The following is a 24,847-nucleotide window of genomic DNA, read 5'->3' as shown; positions in this document are numbered from 1 at the left end:
TAAAATAAAATAAAATAAAATAAATATAAGTGGGCTTAAATGAAGATGGAAAATTTTTACCCCTAAAACGACTTGTCCTCTTACACAACCATAAATTTGGCAATCACTGTCAGTTGGTATCTATTTCCATCACAATCTAAATCTGTATTTCAGGTTAATGCCAGCTTTCAGAAAGTATTATCAAAGTCTGGCATTCAGTAGGTATCTAGCTGGATTTATCTAGATAAGTAAGGCTAATTATACGTCGTATATAACACTATAGAAGGGGAAGCAGGCATTTGATAAGCACTACATATCAACTAGTAAGAACTTAGTCTAAGATGACTATTGGAAATGCAGTCAGTATAAACAAAGTCCCTTTTGCTCAAAGTCGAAGTATGTATACATCTTATGCTAAAGTAAACCTGATCTACAGAATATATCAAGTAGAAAGCTGTTTATGCTAAACTTCAAGCAACTTTTAGGTTGGCTATATTACATCTACTGCGTTGGCACTCCTCGCTCATATTTGATAGCACAAAAATGCAGGGGGTAAAAAAAAAAAGCCCCTCTGGGAGTTATAATGGGGTGCCAGGCTACTGCCAAGTAGGATTTACTTCTGGCACTAATGCCACAGGAAAGACAATAATTTATACAATCAACAAAAATGTTCATGTCAACTTCTCTGTAGTAATATGTCTACATCTATAATGGAAATGAATTTCCTTAAAAAGAGCTTACGTTATCGGAATTTGCTTCATAGAAAGCTTAATGGGAACGTAACTATTCTGTATGTCAGAGGATGCCTGTATTTGGTTAACTGGTATGAGAAGTGGGCATAGAACTCTTCATCTAGTACCATTCTACTATCCAGGGTTCCAAGCCAAAGTAATTAAGATGGCAGTGTCTTTAGTGAATAACAAGAATGAATAATCCAGTGACCTAGTGATATTTAAAAAGATGAACTATAGGCCAAAAAATCAATTCCTGCCCTAAATTGAGAAATACAGCACATTTACGAAGATATTGTTGCTCTGAAAGGTATGACAAATGCCATAAAAAGGACATAAAAAGTTGGCACCATAATGAAGTTAGGGTATCCAAGCAACTAGCCTTTATGTTTTTCTTAAACTATAAAAGTAATTTCTGAGTACAGTAAATTCAGAAAATACAGGGGAAAAATCACCAATAATCACATCAGCAAGGAATAACATTATTTTGTTTCATTTCTTCCAATCTTGTGTGTGAATGCACATACATATTCTAACAAAACTGGTAGCATCACACAATTTTGTAACCACCATTTTTCACTTGTTTGATCACATGTATTTCCCCTATCATTATATATTCTTCTAAAATGTGATAGTCCATCTTATGGATATGCTCTTACTGGCTGTATGTCTTTTTGGATTATAACACTTAAATGAACACCTTGTAGGAAAGTCTTGGTCCATAGCTCTGATTACTTCCTATTACACTTAGACTCCTCTAAGTGTACTGTTAGGTGTGTCAAAGAGTAGAAACACTTTTAAGGACCCTGAAAGATTACCAGGTTTCCCTCTAGAAGGCATATAGCAATTTATGAACGCTAACCAATGATATATGAGTGCCCCCCTTCTCCATGCAGATCCTAATCTTAGAACAGTACTTTTACAGTTGAGTGAAAAAACAAAGATAAGGCATACATTTTTACCATACCTACCCAAAATGTAAAATATAAAAGTTTAAGGCAGTTAAAATTAGTAGGTGTTCAGGATTACCAATATGTAGGGAACATATGGTAACAAAAGTCATGAAGTAGGAATAAAACGGAAGAAATGATCTGGAAAACATTTTTTATAAGTGAAAAAACTGAGCCCCCCCCCACTCCAAAAATGGAACTTTCCCAGTTATACACAGTGAGCTAGCCATAGGACCTGAGCTTCCCAATTCTTAAGACTTTTAGCACTATCTAGAAAGTGGGTCAAAAATTCTGTGTTCTCATTCATAAAATGGAGACGTTTAATCATGGATCTATGAATCCCTTCTAAAATTTCAAATTTTTTTACAACTTGGGCTGTAACAGGCTCCCTAGCAGAGGAAACAGCGCTGACCCTGTCTCTGACTACCTAAGTTCCAACAGGAGTTTTACCCTTCATGGAATGAGGATTTTTTACATTATGTACTTCATAATGTTTTGGGGAAGATTAAGTCATTTGTGTCAGTTTTGTAAACTGCTAAGCTATATAAATATAAGGTGGTTTAAATTACAATGTGTACAAATACAAAAAATGTAAATAGACATTTTTATGTCAGAGCCCGGGTACATTAACCAAGAAAGGTCCTGAAAGAGAGCCTGATTGTCTTGAACTACAATTTCATGAAAAGGTAAAAAAAATAAAATAAAAAATAAATAAAAAGCATTACATAGGCTAGCAGGTACAAAGCACATTCATGGAAATGGGCATCTGAACAAAAGCTGTGGCCCAAGTAAGACCAGGCAACCAACCTGCCATAAATGTATAGAATGGAAAGAATAACCTGGTGTTATGGGAGGACTTACAGGGAGGCCTAGTAGCTCAGCTAGTGCAAAAAAAGATGGTTTTTGTTTTGTTTTTTTTTAAGAAAAGGAGAGCCTGAAGAAATGTACCTTCCCATTGCGTAAGAAGTATAACCAGTTAATCAACAGCTCCATCAGGTTCTCCCAGAAGGAGTGGCTATGTAAATAAAATTGTGCTTTCAGAATACCTATTTGTATAAAAGTCTCTAGAATTAGAAAACTCCCTGTTTTAACAAGTCCTAGCAGCATGGTATGGGGGAAGGAAAAAAAAAACTTAAAAAAAAAAAGAAATGCTACTAAGTCTTCTCTTTCTTTTCAGTAGAAATCTGTGGATTGTAATACATGTCGAGAACTGCTACATAAAGATTTTCCAACTCTACTGAATCTATTTTTTCTGAGTTTTGGCAAAATAGGAAAAGAAGAGAGTCCACCCGTGAGGATGGGAACACATTGCGTTGTACACGTAGATTAATTTTGCGTGATTCTGGGCCTAAAGAGAACTGGGTGGTTTTTTGTTGCTTCTTAACGTAGAGAGAATATTGGTTTACCTCCGTGCCCTGCGAGCAGGTGTGTGGTCGGGCTACTGTTCCCAGGACGCAGCAGTCGGGTCTGTGGGGTCTTCCTCTGGCGGGTGGTGGATAATCCGGCGACGCTACTGCAAAGGAAGAACAAAGAACATTCGGCATTTACTGCACCAGCTCCGCGGTCTCGGCGCTCGGCCGCCCGCGGCCCATCGGGGCGGCCTGCCAGGGCCTGGGGGGAAGGCCGGGGCCGGGGGCGCCCTCCCCGCCCCGCACCCGCGCCCCGCACCCGCGCCCCGCACCCCGCCCAGGCGGCCGCGGGCTCCGGCTTGGGCCGCGCCGAGGTGGGTCCGCGGGGAGCAGGCGCAGGGCCCCCAGCCCGGTGCCCCCCGCTCTCCGCGCGGCCCGCGGCGCAGCACCCCCCCCCCCGCCGCGGCACTGCCCCCGACCTCCGCCTCGGGGCCGCGGGACCCGCCGCCGGCAGCCCCCTCCGCCGCGGCCACCGCGCTCCCCGCCGCGCGCCGCTGCAAGATGGACCCGCCGCCCGCCGGCCCCGCCCCTGCGCCCCGCTCCGCCCTGCGCTGTGCCCGCCTCGCCCTGCGCCCTGCCCTGCGCCCGCCCCGCCCCTGCGTCCGCCCCGCCCCTGCGCCCGCCTCGCCCTGCGCCCGCACCCCCGCGCGTCTCCCGCCGGCCTCGCCTTTGTTCCCTCCCAGGGGGAGGAGGGGGCCGCGGGCGTCCTTCCGGGGTCAACAGCCGGCGGGGGCGGGGGCGGGGGCGCCGGGCTGCTGCTGCTCTCCTGGCGGAGGGGCTGCGCGGGGCCGAGCCCGGGGCCCCCACGCGGTGCCCAGAGCCAGCTGAGCCCGGTGCCCCCGCGCGCTGACCTCGGCGCGGAGCCCGGTGCGCCCAGCCCAGTGCCCCCCACGCGGAGCCCGGTGCCTCCAGCCCGGTGACCTCGGCGCGGAGCCCGGTGCGCCCAGCCCAGTGCCCCCCACGCGGAGCCCGGTGCCTCCAGCCCGGTGACCTCGGCGCGGAGCCCGGTGCGCCCAGCCCGGTGCCCCCCACGCGGAGCCCGGTGCCTCCAGCCCGGTGACCTCGGCGCGGAGCCCGGTGCGCCCAGCCCGGTGCCCCCCACGCGGAGCCCGGTGCCTCCAGCCCGGTGACCTCGGCGCGGAGCCCGGTGCGCCCAGCCCGGTGACCTCAGCGCGGAGCCCGGTGCGCCCAGCCCGGTGACCTCGGCGCGGAGCCCGGTGCCTCCAGCCCGGTGACCTCGGCGCGGAGCCCGGTGCCCCCAGCCCGGTGACCTCAGCGCGGAGCCCGGTGCGCCCAGCCCGGTGACCTCAGCGCGGAGCCCGGTGCGCCCAGCCCGGTGACCTCGGCGCGGAGCCCGGTGCGCCCAGCCCGGTGACCTCAGCGCGGAGCCCGGTGCGCCCAGCCCGGTGACCTCGGCGCGGAGCCCGGTGCCTCCAGCCCGGTGACCTCGGCGCGGAGCCCGGTGCCCCCAGCCCGGTGACCTCAGCGCGGAGCCCGGTGCGCCCAGCCCGGTGACCTCAGCGCGGAGCCCGGTGCGCCCAGCCCAGTGCCCCCCACACGGAGCCCGGTGCCTCCAGCCCGGTGACCTCAGCGCGCTGACCTCGGCGCGGAGCCCGGTGCCCCCAGCCCGGTGACCTCAGCGCGGAGCCCGGTGCGCCCAGCCCGGTGACCTCGGCGCGGAGCCCGGTGCGCCCAGCCCGGTGCCCCCCGCGGAGCCCGGAGCCAGCTGAGCCCGGTGCCCCCTGCGCGGAGCCCGGAGCAGGCTAGGAAGGCGGGCGAGGCGGCTGGGCCTGCGGGGGCGCGGGCGCCCACCCTGCGGAGCCACCGGCCGGCGAGCTGGCGCCACAAGACGGTTGGGTTTGGATTGTTGTACTTTTTTTTTTGTTCGTTGCATTTTCAGGAACAAAAAAAAAAGCCCAACCCTTCACACCGCTTCACGTGCATCTCTGCGGACGGGAAGGCCGGAGAGCACCCCTGCGCCCACGGCCGGGGGGAGGGGGGGGCGGTTCCTTCTGACCCTGCGGCCCGAGGTCACCCCGGGGGCGCGCGGAGCCTGGAGGGCTGTGACCCGAGGGCCGCGGGCACCATCTGTTTGGTTCCAAGAAGGACACGAAGGCGAAGGAAGGGTTTCTCCAAGATGTAGTCTCGGGGGAAGGGCAACAAGGACAGAAGCACCAGGCGTGCCCCGGGGTCGAGCCCCCCAGGCCCCCCCCAGGCCCCCCGGGGAGTATGTGAGGCCTGTGGGGCTCGGAGCTCCAGGGCTGCTCACCCTCAGCTCCGGAGTCCATAGAACCCTACCCCCCCCCGCCCCCCCCGCGAGAGGCCCAGTTCCCCGCCGGCCCTTACGCCCAGTTTCCCCCAGTACAACGTCCCGCCTGCCGCAGTCTCCATAAGAACACCCCGGGGTGCGAACTACGATTCTCACCCTGTAGATGAGTAAACGGGTGAAGCCATGGCTCCAAGATGAAAACCCAGAGGCAGGGCCGAGACTCCAAAAGTTCCAGTCCACCTCTAGGTCCTTCCTGTAGCATCATAACTGTCAATGCCATTGAGAGCTGCACCCCAGTCTCCTCCTAGGGTCGCTTTTCTTTTTTTTTTTTTTTTTTAACACACCAAAAAAATCTGATTTATAAAAGCACTTTAAAGGCCAACTATTAAAATGACACAAGAGTGAAAGGTCATTGGCTCACAAAGTGTCCTTTACTGTGATGGTATGATGCCTGCTTACATAGCTAGACCTGTCTGGTGCCAAATACTTGCTCATGAACTTGTGCCCACCTGGAAGTAACACTGGGTGGATGAGCACAGAAGTCTTTTGAGTGTTGAATTCCTAAGGGAATGCTGTGCAGTGAACCCGGGGCGGCCGGAACTGGGGAAGGAAGAGTGGCCTCTGTCCTCACACCATGGGCCTGGACTGAGAGTAACTCCCAGATTCCGGTGTACATGCACAGCCACGTCCTTCCTGGAAGACGACACTGTGACTAGATCCCGCCCGAGGTAACGCAGGGACTGTCCCAATTGTCGTCACACTGCAGTTTCCTTCTATTGACGGCTCTTCACGTTAAGGACACTACCAGCCGACCACTGGGAGTCCTCTGTCGGCCCACCGAGAGGACCAGAGGGTCCTATTTCGGTTTGTCTTCTGGGCTCTGCTGTTACAGGGAGAAATTCTCAATCTTGTGTTAAATCCTGTCTATTCTTACCGTGTGGACTTCCCCTGGTGCCCTTGTCTCGAGCCCTGACAGAGGTAAAGCCCGGCAGCTCTCCTGCCACCAAGGGCGACACGCTGTCAGCTGTCCCGGGACAGATGGGCCGAGCCAAACCTGTCACCAGACAGGGAGCCCCGCAGGCTGGGACCGCGGCACTGATGGGCAGGACACCATTCCCCAGCAACCTGGTCGCCCCGGCCGTCCCAGCAGCTGCCAAGGTCGCAGCGCAAGCCCCAACATTCCCGAGACAGAGTTCCTTGCAATGCCAGGCCCCGGGGGGGCGAGGTGCAGTGAAAGCAGCAGAGGCCGTGGAATCCTTTCCGCACCCAGACTCTGGCCAGGCCACCTGCTAGTTGTTACTAGAAGTCACCTAACATCCCTAAGCCGCAGTGTTTTGTTCCAGAAATGGGAATCGTGATTTGCTGAATGATGATAATGAGCTGATACATAAAGCAACCAGCACTGCACCCGACCTGTAGCGATTAAGAAACCACGTCTGCGGTTACATGGAAGAAGAGAGCCGTGCCACTGGGCTTGCAGCTGCCCCGGCTTTGTGTACCTGCTGCCCAAGCGTGACAGGCTCAAACTGCCCATGCAGCAGAGGAGGCGAGGACCGTAATTTATGCTTTTCTATACCCAGCCGGGGTGACCTTTTGAAAAGATTATATCCTACCGCTCTCTACCCCCTTCCCTGTTATTAGGGAAGAGAGAGAAAAAGGGGGAAAAAATCACACTCAACGAAAGGAAAACTTTGCAGGTTTCTTTCTTTTTTTTTTTTTCTAAGCCTCTATAATTTCAGAGATAACGATTGAATATCCAAAATATTCCATTAAGAAGGGAAAAAAAGTCTGTCTGCAAATCTACAATCATCACTAAAGATAGAAACTTACCTAAGGCCTGATGAGATTGAAGGTATTAGCCCCTTGGTTTGAAGAAAATTCCAGATTCCATATAGCTTAGTTGCACAGGGAAGTTCACGCATCAAATGGAGCAAATAGCAAAAATCAGTTGGCTTCTGAAGAGAATGAGAGACGCTACAGCAACAGTAAACTCGGCCTTTAGTTGTGCTGTTTCTGTAGTTGGAAAGAAAAATTGTTGAGAATAAAGCGAAACGTCAGAGGCAATTAAGATGATGGTGGCACGTGCTTATAATTGTATCCTCAGGATTGCGCTGGGCGCCGAGGGCCCTAATCAAGGGGTTTCCCGTGGGGTTGACGAGACCAGCCTTAAACACAGGAGGTAGACCTGTAACAGCACGTGGCGGGGGCTGTTCAAGGCTCAAGACAGGCCTGCAGGGAGGTGACAGAAACATCAGGCAAGTTCTCACAGGGGACGTGGGAAATGCAACATTTAAAGGTAATAGGATTCTGGGCACGCGGCTGGCCCAGCCAGTGGAGCCTGGGACTCTTGATCTCAAGGTTGTGAGTTCAAGCCCTACACTGGGTGTGGTGAAACCTACTTAAAAATAAGTAAATAAATAAGAAATAAAGACCGAAGGATTTGAAGATGAGAAAGAGGAGCCCTGGAAGTGAGGAACACAGCTCGGGGTTGGAATGAGCTTCGCTGACGCGGAGTCGGTGAAGAGCATGGCCTGGCTTGAAAATAAAGTTTGAGGCCAAAGCACGTAACGTGTGGGACGTCACAATAAAGAGTTGAACGTCATCCTGTAATGAAACGGAAGCCACTGAATAATTATTTATGTGGCACTGATAAGAGGAAAGCAGAATTTTAGAAAGGTTGATCGGATTATAGGATCTAAGATTTAAGAGAGAAGAAATTTCCTTTATTTTGTTTTTTTTTATTTTTTTATTTCCTTTATTTTGATACCTCTGAGGTTTGTTGTTGAAAATCATAGATTTTTTTTAAATGCAATAATGTGTACAAAAGTACAGCATATATGGGTAAGTCTTCCTGAACCCTTTAATACCACATAATTGTTCATTAAGTTCTTGATTTGTAAATAAAGTACAATATAGAGAGAATTAATTATGATATGTTTTTTCCTAAAATCCAATAAGAGAAAATTATATGTATATATGTATGTAGATTTATATGTCAATCATATATATAATTTTTTTAATCTTAACTACATTGTATGCCTAATTATTAATACACTGTTGGCTACATTTTAGAGTGTGCCTTACTAGAGCTTTAAAAATTGCTGCATGTATATATTCTGAAATGTACTCCTCTGTTTTGATATTTTAACAATGATTAATTATGTTCAATCGTGTTAACTAAATTTTGGGGAGATTTAATTCCCATACATGTAGAACTTTATTCTTGATGAAGAGTGGCTCTGTGCGGGCTTTGAGGGTTTTTAATTCAGGTAAAGTAATAGATATTGTGTATTTACAGTTGTTTCAGAGTAATTAAATTTGTAGAGACTTTATTCTGGGATCTTTCTATTGAGTTCATCAATCCTTATGTGCTCTGTTTTTATCTTGAAAAATGTCCATTTTGATGATAGAGTTGTATAATTTCAACTTAGAAGAGGACTTTCATCCTGTTCTATGGGGTATTTTTAGCAATATTTCTTCCCCAGATAGAGATGCCTCAGGGGTGGGGGTTCTGGAGTCTTCAGCAGGTGGATTCCTGTACCTTCAACACACTCCACGTTAGGTGGAGGCAGCAGCACATTTCCTAGAGCTTTGGTTCTGATGATCTGGATTTATCAGGTACCCGTCTTCACAGCATCGCACAAGGAATACGTGCTTCCTGCGGGTTTTGTTTTGTTTTAAAGATGTTATTTATTCATCCATGAGACAGAGAGAAGCAGAGACACAGGCCAAGGGAGAAGCAGGATCCATGCGGGGAGCCCAAGGTGGGACTCGATCCCGGGACCCTGGGGTCATGGCCTGAGCCCCCCAGATGCCCCTGCTTCATGGTGTTTGAAGGGAGCCTGCTCAAGTCTCTCTGACATCAGAGCACGTGGTAATAAATGCCTTGTCCCAAATGTGCCTGTGTTCTGGTGACCATGTTTATCCCACCCTGCTGGGTGGCACTCCCGTGAGGCCAGGTCTGCAGGGCCCGTGTGGGTCCCACCCCGCCACACCTGCTCCTGGGCAACCAAGCCCACGAGTCAGTTACACAGCGTCAGCACAGGTTGTGTGTTCTTGTGGAGGTCACCGTGTGGGTTCCTCGGGCTCCTGATTTCCTAGCGCCACTCCCTGCATCCTCCGGAGAAGGCCTCCTTTCCCTGGAGCTTTGGCCAAGGTCATGCTGGCCCCTGGCTTCCCTTTGGCCAGCCCAGGCACACCCCCCAGCCCGTCCTCCGTCACCCGGCCTCCGCATGCCCGAGTACTTGGACCGCGCGCCCTTCGAGGCGCTCAGGACCTGTCACCCTTGGGTGATTCTCACGGTCCCCGTGAGGCAGGGATCACGAACTGATAGCCTGTCGTCAGACCATGGGGTTTTGTTCACTTATTTTTCGGAGATTCTGGTTTTGAGTACTCTCTGCCCCCAGCGCGGCCTGGAACTGGCCACCCTGCAGGGCGAGGGGCACGCTCCACCGCCAGCCAGGGCCCCTCACACCGTCTCCAGATGATGAAAGCTGTGTCCCTCGCAGCACCTCCATAGGGTGCACTGACATCTGGCTCCCCACAGCCCTTCCTCCCTGGGGGTGCTCGGGCCACTGCTGTGCCACCAGGCCTGGGCTCCGGCTGGCTTCAGGGTTCCTGCCCCGCGCTCTCCTCTCCCTGGTGCACCTGCACGTCCCCCCGCCCCCCGCCACGTCCATGTGCAGCACAGCTGACACATCCCAGGCTAGCTTTCCAAACTGGTCCAGGCGGGGGTCAGAGGTCCCTGAGTCCTCTCACCCCGTCCTGCGCTCCTTGCATCGCACACTATGCAGTCCCTTGTCGTGCACTGACTCACGTGATCACTTGATTATCGGGGTCGTCTCCATGCGACTATAAACCCTGTAAGAGCAGGGACGGTGTCTGTTGTGTACATGTGTGTGTCCACATTTCCTCGCCACTGCAATCCGAGCACCTAACCCGGTGCTTATCAATTTTTTTTATGAATGTTTTCAGGGAAGTAAGAATTCTCTCAAAGACTATTGAGGCATTTCAACCTTCTAGATATTAGCTGTCGAGACAAGCCGAAATGGTAATGTACTGAGTTCTATTCACTGAAAATAGAGATTTTAATACATTTGATCAAAATAACCGCTTTCCCCCTTCATTTGCAAAGCAATTTTTCAGACTCCTCCCTCCAGTTTACAAGATATGTCAACAATCTTCATTCTTTCACAGAATAGCTTGTCTCTGAAGATGAGATAACTTCTTGAATGGTTCAGAGAATTCCCATAAAAAAATTGAGAGCCTTCTTTTTATGCATAAAAGTTAAGCAATACACCATGAAAAAGACTTCGTGATATAACAAGAAAAATGTAAAACTGTTCCTGTTTAAAACACAATATAGTCATGATAGGACACAGCTAATAAAAAGATGGGTCACCTGAGTAGCTCAGTGGGTTATATGCCTGCCTTCACCTTCGGCTCAGGTCACAATCCCAGAATCCTGGGATTGAGCCCGAGTAGGGCTCCCTGTTGGAGGTGGGGGGTGTCTGCTGCCCCTCTGCCTCTCCTCCTTGTGCACATATCTCTCATTCAGATTAATAATGAATAAAATCTTTTAAAAATAAAACAATTTGGGGGCCCCTGGGTGGCTCAGCAGTTCAGCTTCTCCCTTGGGCTCAGGTCATGACCCCAGGGTCCTGGGATCGAGTCCCATATCGGGCTCCCTGCATGGAGTCTGCTTCTCCCTCTGCTTGTGTCTGTGCCTCTCTCTGTGTGTCTCATGAATAAATAAATTAAATATTTTTAAAAATTAATTTTTAAAAAAAGCCATATTTTTTGAAGAGGATAAAATTTGGAAATTTTCAGTCTTTATGTTTTATATTATTATAATTCTTTTTATGTTTTTACATTGAGCATCTATTACTTTTGTAATGTATAAAAAAAAGAGAAAAAATTGTTAAAGAAAATGGCACTCCATTAGAACAAACTTTTCCAACTGAATAACAAGGCAAAACACCTAGACAGAAAAACAGACCAAATACATGAGAAACAGGGCATTAAAAAAGGAAATACAAATGATCAATAAGCATAAAAAAATTCATTCTCAACGATAATCAAAGAAATACCAAGCAAATTCTTGAAATTTGCAGAGATTTAAAACATTATAGTGACCAGTAGGCCAGGAACGAGGGAGACAGGCCATCTTGTTTGCTACTGGAAACCAACATGGATACAACCTTTTAGAGGACAGTCTGTATAAAAACATTCAAAAATCACATATACTTAATTCAATTTCTAGGAATTTGTCCTAGGAAAATAATCATAAACACTGCAATTTATACATGGAGATTATTTGTTACACAGCTATGGAAGGGATTGGAAATTTTGTTATTATCCATCAAAAGGACATGAGTTAAGTGAATCCTGGTACATCCATACAGAACAATAATATGTAGCCATTTGTAAGTCATGTTTCAGAAGCCCATTTAACAACTCAAAAAATAGGGCAGCCTGGGTGCTCAGCGGTTTAGCGCTGCCTTTGGCCCCGGGCATAATCCTGGAGTCCCAGGATGGAGTCCACATCAGGCTCCCCACATGGAACCTGCTTCTCCCTCTGCCTGTGTCTCTGCCTCTCTCTCTCTCTCTCATGAATAATTAAATGAATTTATTCTCATGAATAAATAAATAAATAAAATCTTTTAAAAAACTCAAAAAATGCATATCTTTTATAGGTGAAGAAAAGCAAATTTCAAAAGGCATATATAGCATAATGCGGAGCATACGTGCGCCTATTAAAAAGTGATCACAATAGCAACAATTGTTATCCATAAATAGTATAAAGTGGGAAGGACTTTTATTTTGTCCTGACTCTTCACTAGATTTTTCAGAGTCTCTCTAATGGTTATATAATGCATCATCTTTATAGTCATAAAAAACAGTTCTTTTACAAGTTGCTGTCCTATGCTTTTGGGGAAAAAAATTGGCCGTTCCTTCAGCAGAGTTCCTATAAGCTCTAGCATGTCTCCTCCTAGATATATGCCCAAGAGAACTGGAAGCAAACGTACAAATAATAATATAACATGGATGTTCATGGCAGCATAATGTGGAATAGCTGCACTCAAAAACAGAAATGACCCCAAATGCCATAAACCAATGATGGATACATAAGCAAACTGCGGCAGGCCTCTTCGATGGAATATTATGCAGCCATATAAAAGGTGATCCTGGGGCAGCCCGGGAGGCCCAGCGGTTCAGCGCCGCCTTCAGCCCAGGGCGTGACCCCGGGGTCCGGGATCGAGTCCCATGTCGGGCTCCCTGCTTGGGGTCTGCTTCTCCCTCTGCCTGTGTCTCTGCTTCTCTCTCTGTATGTCTTTCACAAATAAATAAAATCTTTCAAAAAAATATCATATAAACTTAGCTGATGAGGCAGGGTCTGAGAGAATGGATTCTAAGGGAAGATTGAGCCTCCAATTGCCTTTGGTTAAGAAATCTTTTTTTTTTTTTTTTAAGATTTTATTTACTTATTCATGAGAGACACAGAGAGGGAGGCCGAGACCCAGAGACACAGAGAGGGGACCGAGGTGGGACTCGATCCCGGGACCTGGGGTCACCGCCTGGGCCCAAGGCAGGTGCTCCACCGCTGGGCCCCACAAGGCTGCCCCCTTTTTAATATTTTTATGGAAAAATGGATTTACAAATGAAGGGGGTCACAGGGGTAAAGTGCTTTGGCCAAAGCCGTCCAACTCTGAGGAACACCTGCGTGACCTCAACTCCTGCCCCGGGAGGGGCCCTGCTGCTGCCTTGGGGCGCGTGGACACGCCCCCCCCCCCCCCACTTCTGACTGTGAAGAAACAACTTTGCCAAGGAAGCCGCCGGTTCCAATGCTGACGGAGGGCTCTCGACTCCCGTTTTCCCAGGAAGTGGGGTCGGGGCGCTGGGGTCGGGCCCTCTGGAACCCGCCCCAAAGATCCACTTCCAGGGGAAGCACCCAAGTCCACAGAAGCCAGGTCCAGTCCAGTGGATCTGACCAACTCACGGGTGGAGATGACACGGGGGTTGGGGATGACTCATCACCGACATTGCCGCTCTGGGTGCCTCCCAGGGACACGGGGGACCCGGCCCCCCGAAAGAGCGTGGCCTGAAGCCTGCAAGCAGCGTCTCCTAACCCGTTGCTGCCCTGGGAAAGGTGAGTTACGGGTTAGCCTTTGCATTCATCACCCAAGGGTCTGCAGTTTTCCTTTTTTATCCTTTTTTTTTTTTTCTAAAAATGGAGCTTTTTTTTGCATTTATTTTTTTATTCCAAAAGCCCCCACTGAAGCCTTCTCTCACATGTGCCCCCCCAAGTGCTGCTCCAGGGACCTTTGGTCAGTTCCCCAACCCCAGGCCCTGCAGGCACCGCCTCGTCTCCGTCCTTCCAGGCATTTCCCCAGGACGCCCCCTCCTTGCTCCGCTGCCGCCTCTCCCAGTACAGCTTCGGTGCGACTGGGCCCTGAGACTGGGTGCCCCCCCCCCCGGAGCCCTTAGTGTTGGATCCTCGCACCCGCGGCGGCTACAGGAGGACCCCTCAGGTCACAGGAAGCCCGAGGCCCCCAAGTGCCTTGGCCCATCCCAGGCTGGAGGAGGAACTCGGAGCTCAAATGACACACGTCGCGGTTACCCTCCGAGGGACCATCACCCACCGCCAGGAAGGACAGATACCACCGTGTGCCTCCACATGGACGGACTGGAGGGGGGATGCCGAGTGAGGTGGGTCAGTCGGAGGAGGCCTCACCCATACGGGGACCCTAGTAACTGGTGGGAGGGACCAGCGGGGAAAGGAGGGGAGCTGAGTGGGGAACATCAGGGACGGAGACAGACCACGGGAGACTCCTGACTCTGGGAAACGAACAGGATAGTGGAAGGGGAGGTGCGCGGGGGACGAGGTGCCTGGGAGGTGCCTGGGTGACGGCACCGAGGGGGGCGCTGGACGGGATGAGCACTGGGTTACATGTTGCAAATCGAACTCCAATAAAAAGTATACATATGTAAAAATAATAGATAAACGTTGATCCAAATGTAAGAGGAGCACATCTGAAATAACAAGGATCTTGGAAAACAGGTCCTTGCTGCGCGGGGATCCTCCAGCCGCTGCACAGTCCCCGGAAGGCCGCTCTCGGCAGGGGCAGCGCGGCCCTCGCCTCCCCCCGGAAGCGCTCACAGCAGCCGGCCTCTGCTGCCATCAGCCGCCCCTCAGGTGGGTCACCTGCCTCGGCAGGTGCTTCCGTGGGGTGAACCCGTCTCTCCTTCCGAAACTTCCTGATGGCAGCCTCCAGGTAGCACGTGAACAGCTGCCGGTGGGGAGTGTAGAGGCCGCTCTGGGCCTGCAGGGCCTCTCCTGCTAGCATCTTCCAACTCGCCAGATCTCGGTGACCATCGCCAGATCTCTGCGACCACCACCAGATCTCCCCGACTACCGCCAGATCTCCGTGACCACTGCCAGATCTCCCCGACCATCGCCAGATCTCCCCAACTAATGCTACCCCACTCGGGCAAAGACCAGCCCCCAGGGAACCTGGGAGGCGGTAAGGAGCCCCTAAATCGGAGACCTCTGTCTCTCCTTGTCCCATAAACTCCTTCTTACAGGCTTTCCCTCCCTGGGAACCTGCACACAACCTTGAATTTGAACTGGAGCTGGAGCGATCCGCCCAGTGACCTCCAGACTCAGATGGCAGAGACCCTGGCTCCTGAAAGCAGGGTCGTGGGAGCAGCAGGCCCCCAGGGGCTCATTAGAAACGCCGAATCACGGGCGGTATTCCATACCTTCCAAGCGGAATCTGAGTGTTCACAAGGTCCCCAGGTGACTCCCACTCAGCTGCAGGTTTGGGAAGCCCGAGGAGGCTCAGGCCCCCCTGCCTGCCCTTCCTGCCCTTCCTGAGGGCTCCAGAGAATTCTCAGTGAGCGTCCTGTAAACGGGACTCAAGCCTCAGCCTACTTCCCTGTCCTCACTTGTCTTTCTTTTTTTCCTAAGTGATCTGCACACCCAACATGGGGAACTCACACCCCAACGTCAAGAGGCACGTGCTCCACCTGTACCCAGCCAGCGGGAGGTCAGGCCCATCCTCACTTTCAAAGAATCCTGAGGGGGGGCTTCTGACATCCCTCTGCCCCCCCCCCCCCCCAGCCAGCGCCGCTCTGACGGGCCTAGGTCCCTTCTAGGAGCCCCCAACCCACTCCCTGGCCTCTGGGGTATTTCCTGAAGGGTGGCTTTCCCCAAGTGAGGCCTGTGAGACCAATCCAGGTGCTCCCCCTCTGCACTTCTTCTTTTCTATTTACCTGCCTAGAGTTGCCTTCACCTGTCCGGTGATAGCCCCGTAGAGCTGGGCCGACTGCCCAGCAGCCTGGTCTTGGGCAGGGACGGGAGCCGCCTCGGCCGGCCAAGCAGCCTTGCCCGAAGCCAGACCTCCCAGACCTCCCCCCGCCGCACAGTCGGACAATCCTGGTTCTTTTCCCTGCCAGGTACCCCCTACGCCCCCAACAGGAAAGCAGAGCACAGCGAAGGCTGCCTTCAGACGGGGACACTGAAGGAAGGAAGAGGACGCAGGCGGACAACCAGCCTTGGAGAAAGGGTCGAGGTTCCTGGGACCAGCCAGCAGGAGGGGCAGGTACATTTAAAATGCTCCAAGCACTTGATTCTTTGAAGGTTTCAGGATTTGAGTTTGGAGGGTTTTTTCCAAAGCTTTCCAAAAGGAGAAAAAAAAAGTTATAGAAAACTTCTGGGTCTTGGAAACCAGAGCCTCTTCTAGAGTGTTAAGGTAAGGCCTTGGGGCTCTCACTCCGGAGGTCAGGTTGATTAACCACACATCCTTTCTCACACCTTTATCATTTATCACACAATTGACACCACCCCCCCGCCGCCAACATATATTAAAAGCCAATTTCCAGTCTTTTAAAAAATACCCTGGGAATGTTATCCTTATATTATTAAAATAGCGTTTTAAATTTTTATATATTTTATGTAACAGGAAATGAGTATGGTACTTTTTTATGCCCCAAGAACGGTCCTAGGAGGTTTACAAAGATTAACTCATTGAATCTTTAATCTAATAAAATATGTACTGTGTTATTAACTACATTAATAGGTGAGGAAATTAAGTCACAAAGAGGTTCAGTCACTTGTTTCAGGTCACACAGCTAATAAATGACAGAACGAGAATTCAACCCCAGACAGTCTGGGTGGGTCACAGCCACATGCCGAATCCCCGGGCTTCACTGCCTCTTTAAAGGGCCTGGGTCAAAGCGGATTCACATGAACAGAAAGTGGATTGATGGTTGTGGGGCACCTGGCGTGAGGTGGAGAGCACAGGAAAACTTCCTAGGGTGTAGGAACAGTCTATACCTTCACATGGTGGGCTTGGGAGGCTCTATTTGTCAAAATTCATCAAATTTAATGTGTGTGAAATTTATGGCCAATAAAACGAATGATCATGAAGAATATTAAAAAAAAAAAAGTTATTCATTCAGGGCACCAGGCTGGCTTAGTCAGTGGCTTGTAACGCTTGATCTCAGTGTTGTGAGTTCAAGCCTCACATAGAGCGTAGAAATTACTTAAAAATAAAATCGTAAAAAGTAATAATAAATAAAAATCAAAATAAATATTTTTTAAAATTAAAAAAAAAATGGGATGCTTGGCAGCTCAGTGGTCGAGCATCTGCCTTCAGCTCAGCATGTGATCCCGGTTCCAGGATCGAGTCCCACCTCGGGGTCACCGCAAGGAGCCTGTTTCTCTCTCTGCCTGTGTCTCTGCCTCTCTCTCTGTGTCTCATGAATAAATAAAACCTTTAAAAATAAAAAAAAATTTTTTTTTGAAGATAAGGGCCTGGGTAAGTATGTGTGTTTATTTCCATTCATATTTTCAATTCAATTTCAATGTTATTTCTGTATAAATATATATTTTATGTATTATATATTCTTACATATTATATATCATATTTCACACGTGCATGATGTACATATGTAAATATATATGAGCGAGAGTGTTTAGGGGAGACAGAGGATTCTAGATGCAGTTTTTCCACATGGTCACCCTTCCACACCTAAACACACCTAAAAGCCACTTTTGAGAAACGTGTGCTGCTTGGGGAGCAGGACCCCCCGGAGCCCCACAACCCGGATTGCCCCCGCTTTCCTCGCCTGAGCCGGCAGCAGGGAAGGGGGGGACCAGTGGGCCCGGTGGGAGTGAGGCTGCCCCGTCTCAGGTCCCTGCCCTCTGCGGGGGCCGGCTCCCCTTCCCTCTGCAGGGTTGATGCCCCAGAGGTCGGAGGTCGGGGTGTCCCCGGGCTGCTGTCCCCGCGCCGGGCCTGAGCGCTCTGGGCGCCGTTGCCACCAGACGCCGCCTCACCTGGAGGGGTCAGGGCAGCCCCGCAGAGACCAGGGCGCCTCTGCCGGCCCTGGGGGTGCTGCAGCCGGGGGCGCCCTCCAGGCCCGGGGCGGCCTCCCGTCCTGCACCCCACTGTCCTACTGTCCTGATGTCTTGCTGTCCCGCTGTCCTGCTGTCCTGCTGTCCTGCTATTCCACTGTCCTACCGTCCCACTGTCCTGCCAACCTGCAGTCCTGAATCCTGCTGCCCCGCTGCCCTGCTGTCCTAATGTCCTGCTGTCCCACTGCCCTGCTGTCCCGCTGTCCTGCCATCCTGCTGTCCTGCTGTCCTGCTGCCCTAGGGTCCCCCGCAAGCAGCCTGTACCAAGCACACAGCCTGAGTAAGGCACCAGTGAGCTTGGGGTGGCGATGAGAGACCAAGTGTCGCAGCCTTCCAGGGCCTCGCCGTGACCGGGGACACCCCACATCTGGGGGTTACGATGTGAGCTGACAGGTGCGGCGCTGGAACCCGACCACGTGAACCCCACGTTTGCAACTGCAAGTGGCAACCTAGGGCCCAAGCCACGCAGCACAGCACGATGGCCCTTTTATTAGGGAAGGAGGACCAGGACTCACGCTAGAATTTTCTCTGTGCACCGAGATGAACGACCTGCATGGGAGCCATGGGGCCAGCCTGTCTCCCCGAGAGACCCAGGCCTCTGGGAGTAGAACTGAGAGCCCCAGGGCAGTGCGCGAGCGGGCAAGGAGGCCAGGCCTCGCAGAGAGGGAGCGGAGGCTGGCACAGGAGGCTGGCACCGGCCTCGGGACGGAGCGCGCACTTGGTATTAAATGAGTAAGTGACGTGTGCACTCAAAGACGCAACCTGGGGCGCGGGGGGGTGGGGAGGCTCAGCGTCTGCCTTCGGCCCGGCCGTGACCCCGGGGTCCCGGGATCGAGCCCGCCTCAGGCGCCGCAGGGGCCTGCTGCTCCCTGGGCCTGGGTCTCTGCCCCTCTCTGGGTCTCAGGAATAAATAAATACGATCTAAAATACATATATACACGCAACCAAGATCTCTGACACTTTTAGAACAAGAGTCTGGTTTATCCTCCAAGTAGATTTTGTTGGATTTTATTTTTTATTCATTGTTATTATTATTATTTTAAGATTTTATCTACTTTTCTGGCCCCGGGGAGAGGAAGGGTGGGGGCAGAGAGCAGCACCAAGTGGGGGGCGCCGGCCCGGGGCTGCCCCCACCCGCCTGGCCAGGCCCCTGGACGCCGCAGCTGGGAGGCACCTGACGGCCGCAGGAAGGCACCCGGGGGAGACACGCAGGCCACCCGAAGCCGGGGGTGGAAGTGAGCCCCCCGCCTCGGCAGCTCGGCCTCGCGGGGTGCGGGGGTACAGGGGAGGCCATGAGCCCCCCAGGGCACGTGGCCCCCCGCCACTCGCTGTTTGACCACATGTTGTGAGCCGATGAGGCAACGAAGATCCTTAGATGGGCTGGTTCCTGCCGGGGACCCCCCAGCTCCTGCAGTGTTACCTGTTACCTGTTACCAAACAGCAGCAGCAGAACAGCACCCCCCGCCTCCACTTTTATTCCATCAGCAAAGGCCAAGGGAGAGAAGCTGCAGAACCACCTGGCGGGTCGCCGCAAGGACCCACTGCCTCTGTCGCGCAGGGGCCGGGACAGCTTATAGTCACACGGCTTCACCCAAGGGAGCAGGTCCCCGAGCGCGGCCACCACTGGGCGCTTCACCTGCTGCAGGAGTAGCGGTGGCCACGGTGGGTCTGGGTGATGAGAACGCGTAACCCGTAGTTGCATAAACATACACTCTCCCCCTGCACGATGAAGAGCTCTGATCATTATTCTATTATTTTTAAAAGAGTTTATTTACTTATTTGGGACAAAGCGAGTGAGAGCACAAGGGGGGCCGAGCGGGGAGCCAGCTGTGGGGCTGGACCCCAGGACCGGATCACGACCTGAGCTGGAGGCCCCCGGGGCCCCTCTATCATGATTCTTTATGATTATTAAAGTATCAGTTTGGCCTTTAACCAGAATGTCCCCGAGGTTCTGGTAAGGTTGGGACAAGTGCAGGGCCCATGCTGTGTCCCCGGATGGGATCTTTGTCCAGTTTGTTCGTTGGTTGACACCCTCCTTTGTCCCTCAGGAGACTTCACGTTGCCCGGGGCCTTTCACGTCAGAGGTGCCAAATTGCACTGAGCCACATGCTGCTAGGCTGTGTACGTACGTGTGTAAAAGACGTGTTGATCGGGATCCCTTGGTGGCACAGCGGTTTAGCGCCTGCCTTTGGCCCAGGGCGCGATCCTGGAGACCCAGGATCGAATCCCACATCGGGCTTCCGGTGCATGGAGCCTGCTTCTCCCTCTGCCTGTGTCTCTGCCTCTCTCTCTCTGTGTGACTATCATAAAAATAAAATAATTAAAAAAAAAAAAAGACGTGTTGATCACAGCAGTCATAATATTAGACGGATTTATTTGGGTAACACCGAATTCCAAAACTGATGGTAACTGAAGCGAGTTATACACACACATGTGCGTGTGCTCGTTTTTTTTTTTTTTTTTTTTTTTTACGCTGTAGCTTTTCAGAGCAGTAACAGAAGAAAAAGGCAGAGAAGACGAGGCCGAGCCGGGGTAGGTCCTATGCAGGGGGTTCTTCGGGGTCCCTATCAGAGAAATGGATCTCCATCTGCTCATGATTTTCCCAGTGACCGCAACGGAACAGAGATGTGAGGATGACCCGAGGTTCAGTCCCCTCCGCGGAGTCCTTGCAGACGCCTGTCATCGGGCTCCTTCTGGTTTGAAAGGAAAAGAGGTAGGTCCCTACTCTCTGGGGAGCTAACCCTCCGCTAAAACAGTCCAACCACACGCAGCGGTGAGCTCTATCCCAGGGCAGAGGTACCCAACACATTCGGTAAATAAAACACGATTTATTTAACCCGGGAAGGATTTCGTGGGAGAATAATAAAATCAGGAATGCTACAGTCATTTTGTGAGTCATCCAGGCATAATCACCAACCAATAAAAATAAAACATCCATAACGCCCTCGGTTGCCATTACATGCTGGTTTTCAAGGCATTGTTCTGCTGTTTGCTTGCGTTCAAGCAACGTCTCTAAAACCAATACACTGCGTCTGTCCATATGTACTGGGTGGAAATCGTTAGGATTATGGGGTTTTACGTGCAACCACGTTGTCCAGGTCCCAGCTCGGAGTGCACAGTGAGCACGAGCCACAGGCGCATCACTGTGGCCCAAGGGCCCTGGATTGACGGAGTCTTACCCCAGGGAGCCTGACACAACACAGCTAAGGGCAGGGAAACAAAAGGTAACGTCTCAGTTGGTAATAACGGGCCTCGCCTCGTGTGAGGTCAGAGGGCAAGTAAAGTCAACGAAGGCTGAAGAGTGGCGGTTAGAACCCAGAAGCTGAGAGAAAGGCTTTGGGAGCTGTGAGTCCCCTCGAACCTCCGCAAGCTAAGGCTAGGCCTGATAACGTGGGCCCAGATATTCCTCATCCTCCTTGCTGGGTCATTATATCACCAGCTTCATTTACGCTGAGAAATTAATGGCCACGGGAGATGATGATTATGATGGTGATGATGATGATGACAATGTTGGGATGACCGCTGTCTTTCTCTCCCTGACTTCCAGAGGTGTGAGGTAATTATAAGCTACTTTACGTGTTTGCTTGGGCAACCACTGTAACAGGGACCAGAAACGCTCAGATACTATGTGCGCCCTGCAGACCTGCGTGGGAATCAGAAGCCAGCCCGGCCAACAAGGAATCAGTCCACGGGAATCCAAAGAGTAAAGTCACGGTGGTATAAGGCTGTGGTAGCTGAGGTGACCTTCTGACTGTGGGGAGTCCCTCGCCCCCCTACAGCACCCACACGAGGTCCAGATCTGCCACTGGGAACAGAAATGACGCCAGCCAGTCCTATGAGATCCAAAGCTGTGAGAAAGGAAGACTCAAGGCGGCCAGACGTTGTGTCTACAGCCTAGGGAATGCAGGCGATTTTGCACTTGGTTTTTTGTAAATTGGAGATTGTTTTTTCGAATATAAAACATTCTTCATAGGCCCCTCCCTGCAAAAAAACCTCCTAGGCCCTTGGCATGCCCCCTATAGTATTCCATGATAAAATGGTCCTGACGGCGTAGCCTTAGCCAGAGATGCAGGAACCAGCATTCCCGGCAGAATTAAGGGATGACAGGCCCCGGTTCCTGGGAGTAAGCCAGGAATGGAAGCCAGGGATGGAGACAACACTGCACCCCTCACACCCACCCTTCACACCTGCTTCATAGCAGGCCAAGAAAAATGTTTGAAAATGAACGAGCAGATTACCAGGTGAGCCAGAAAGTCAAAGTAGGAAGATGATAAGGTAACTAGTTTTAAGTACAAAAAACCACAAGAGATCAGAATCCAGGAAATTAGATGAAGTCGAAGACACTGCAGCACCTGGTGATCAGAATACAGATCTAATCGTAGTGGTGACCTCTTCTGCATTTCCTGCTGAATCAGGGTGGTGGTGAGTGTCTTGGTAGCTTTTCAAGCATTTTATGATGCAAATGTATAAACACACAGTGAGATCGAGAGAATCTTGTGAATGCTGTACACGCCTACCACCTGGATTCGACCATTAACGTCTTACATTTTACTTAGTTTATCACATGTGTATTCATTCCTCTATCCGATCCCCTGTCTTACTCTTCGTGCCTTCCAAAGTCCGCGGCAGACATCTCCGCTGACTGTCAACATGCGTATCATTAACTAGAATTAAAGATCTGTTGTTTTTTTAGAAACTTGAAGCGAAATTTATACACAATCAAATGCAAAATCTTACCAGTAAATCCCCGGTTTCAACAAATACCCACACCTGTGTACCCCAAAGTACTCACGTGTATCCCCGACCTCCGTCCTGGAGGTTGGCCCGACTCTCCCTGCCAGAGTCCGGACTGTCCTGCACATTTCTAGTACCCAGGCAAGTTAAATTCTTAAAACTAAGAAGCCCAACCAAGTCTTAGGTCCTCTCAGGATTGTGTACTGAAAACCATTCAAAAGCTTTCCTATTATATATCTTATAATATTAAATGAAATAATCTATATTACCAGAGTTGATATCCATTTATCTAGCATTTTTGCCGTGCAACATTTTAGATGTGGCTTCTGGCATCGGAATATGGAACTTTAGTCACGTTTGTGTCATATCTGGACATTATGATGTCATTAAAATACTCCATTAAAAGACTGTTTAAAAACTTTGATTACAGAAATTTTCAATTACATACAAAAGTAAAGGAAATATAATAATGAGTCTCCGCGGATTTATCCCCCGCCCCAACAATTATGTTCTTCCTAATAAAGCACATTCAAATTCACCCATGTTGTTGCACCAATTAATGGTTTGTTCCTTTTTATTACTGAGTAGTGTTCCATTTTATAGATTTTCCATAGTCTGGTTATTCATTTACACCTTGATTCCTTGTTTTGAGGTAAAAACAAATAAATATTCACCTACACATTTTTCTGTGAATGTATATTTTAATTGGATAAATACTTAGGCGTGAGATTGATGCTGGGTCATGTGATAAATGTATATTTAACTGTATGAGAAATGGCTAAATTTTTATCTAAAGTGACTACCATTTTGCATTTTCAGCAGCGGAGAAGGAGACTTCCTGTTGCTGTTCATCACGGCCAACATTTTGTATCCAGCTCTTTATTTTAGCCGTTCTAAGAGGTGTGTAGCAGTGCCCCATTGTGGTTTTCATTTACGGCTCCCTAGTGACCAAAGATGTCGAACACCTTCCCATATATTTATTTGCCATTTATACGTCTTCTTGGGGAAGTTTCTTTTCAGATATTTTGCCCATTTTAAATTGGGTTATTTGTCTTATTATTGTTGAAGTTTAAGAGTTCTTTATATATTCTAAACAAAATTACCCTATGATCCAGTAATCCCACTACTGACTATTTACCCAAAGAATACAAAAACACTAATTTGAAAAGCTACACACACCCCTATGTTTATTGAAGCATTATTTTACAATAACCAAAATAGAGAAGGAACCCAAGAGTCCATCGACAGATGAATGGATAAAGAAGATGTGGTTTATATATACAATGGAATATTACCCAGCCGTAAAAAAGGAATGAAATCTTGCCAGGTGCAACAACATGGATGTCTCCAGAGAGTAGAAAGCTAAGTGAAATAATTCAGAGAAGACTAATACCATATGATTTTACTCATATGTAGAAGTTAGGAAACAAAACAAATGAAAAAAGAGACAAACCGAAAAACAGACTGAAATATAGAGAGCAATCTGATTGCCAGAGGGGAGGTAGGTGGAAGACGGGTGAGAGGCGAAGGGGAGTAAGGGTACCCTGATGGCGATGAGCACTGAGTAATGTAGAGAATTACTGAATCACTACATTGTATGCCTGAAACTAGAATAACACTGTGTATTAACTATACTGGGATTAAAATTTAAACAAATTACAGCGGGGTGCCTGGCTGGCTCAGTAGGTAGAGCACACAACTGTTGATCTCAGGGTTGTGAGTTCAAGCCCCATGTTGTACTACAGCCTACTTAAAAAGAAAATTACAGTTAAAAAAAGAGTTCTTTATCCTAAATACGAGTTCTATATATATATATTTTTTTTTTTTAAGATTTATTTTCTTTATTTGAGAGAGAGAGAGCAGTTGCATAGGTGGGCGGGGGGAGGGAGCAGAGGGAAAGAGAGAGGGAGAGAAACTCAAGCAGCCCACTGAGCGAGGAGCCCAGCCTAGGGCTCAGCCTTACCACCCTGAGATTATGACCCTAAGTGAAACCCAAAGTCAGATGCTCAACCAACTGAGCCACCCCTAAGTCCCTGAATACAGGTTCTTTTTCGGGTATGTGATCTGCAAATATCTTGTCCCCATTTTCAGCATATTTCATTTTCTTAAGAGATTATTTTGCAGAGAAGTGTTTAATTTTAATAAAATTCAGTTTCTCAACTTTTTGTTTTATGGGTTGTGCTTTTCGTGGCATATCTAAGAATGGATCACCAAATCCAAGATTTCCAATGGTTTTTTTTTCTTTCTAGAAGTCTTATAGTTTTACTTTTATATTTTAGGCCTATTAAGCTAATTTTTGTATGAGGTACGAGTTCTGTGCCTAGGTTGCCTTTTTGCACATGGATGAATGATTATTC

General features: G+C 49.9%; 2 protein-coding genes across 19 annotated transcripts in view; one reads left to right on the top strand and one right to left on the bottom strand.

The window, feature by feature from the left end:
* TRIM13 (tripartite motif containing 13) overlaps window positions 1-22,857 on the bottom strand; it is a 31,566-nt gene extending 8,709 nt beyond the window's left edge. Inside the window, exons 1-4 of one of the 4 annotated variants that reach the window (XM_077855812.1) lie at window positions 22,760-22,841; window positions 19,886-20,056; window positions 7,169-7,351; window positions 3,067-3,173 (exon numbers count right to left, since the gene is read on the bottom strand). Coding sequence is in view for 1 of the 4 variants with exons in the window: in XM_077855810.1 (XP_077711936.1) it covers window positions 3,067-3,173; window positions 22,760-22,775 (123 nt within the window). In the remaining 3 variants the exon portion in view is untranslated. Of the gene's footprint in view, window positions 1-3,066; window positions 3,174-3,488; window positions 3,587-7,168; window positions 7,352-19,885; window positions 20,057-22,759 lie in introns of those variants that run through there. The other 3 variants (XM_077855811.1, XM_077855810.1, XM_077855813.1) reach the window with 3 other exon arrangements.
* Window positions 1-24,610, top strand: part of LOC144288107 (uncharacterized) — a 128,095-nt gene extending 103,485 nt beyond the window's left edge. For 4 of the 15 annotated variants that reach the window (XM_077855818.1, XM_077855817.1, XM_077855816.1 and 1 more), the window contains 3 exons: window positions 15,797-15,942; window positions 20,363-20,469; window positions 21,304-24,610. In XM_077855818.1, the coding sequence (XP_077711944.1) occupies window positions 15,797-15,942; window positions 20,363-20,469; window positions 21,304-21,357 (307 nt within the window). In that variant the 3' untranslated portion in view covers window positions 21,358-24,610. The other 11 variants (XR_013356063.1, XR_013356058.1, XR_013356081.1 and 8 more) reach the window with 11 other exon arrangements.
* The last annotated feature ends 237 nt before the right edge of the window (window positions 24,611-24,847 follow it).

This window comes from Canis aureus, chromosome 17 (assembly GCF_053574225.1).
Source record: "Canis aureus isolate CA01 chromosome 17, VMU_Caureus_v.1.0, whole genome shotgun sequence".
In the NCBI taxonomy this organism is placed as follows: domain Eukaryota; kingdom Metazoa; phylum Chordata; class Mammalia; order Carnivora; family Canidae; genus Canis; species Canis aureus.
This window is presented reverse-complemented; position numbering and strand designations above follow the sequence as displayed.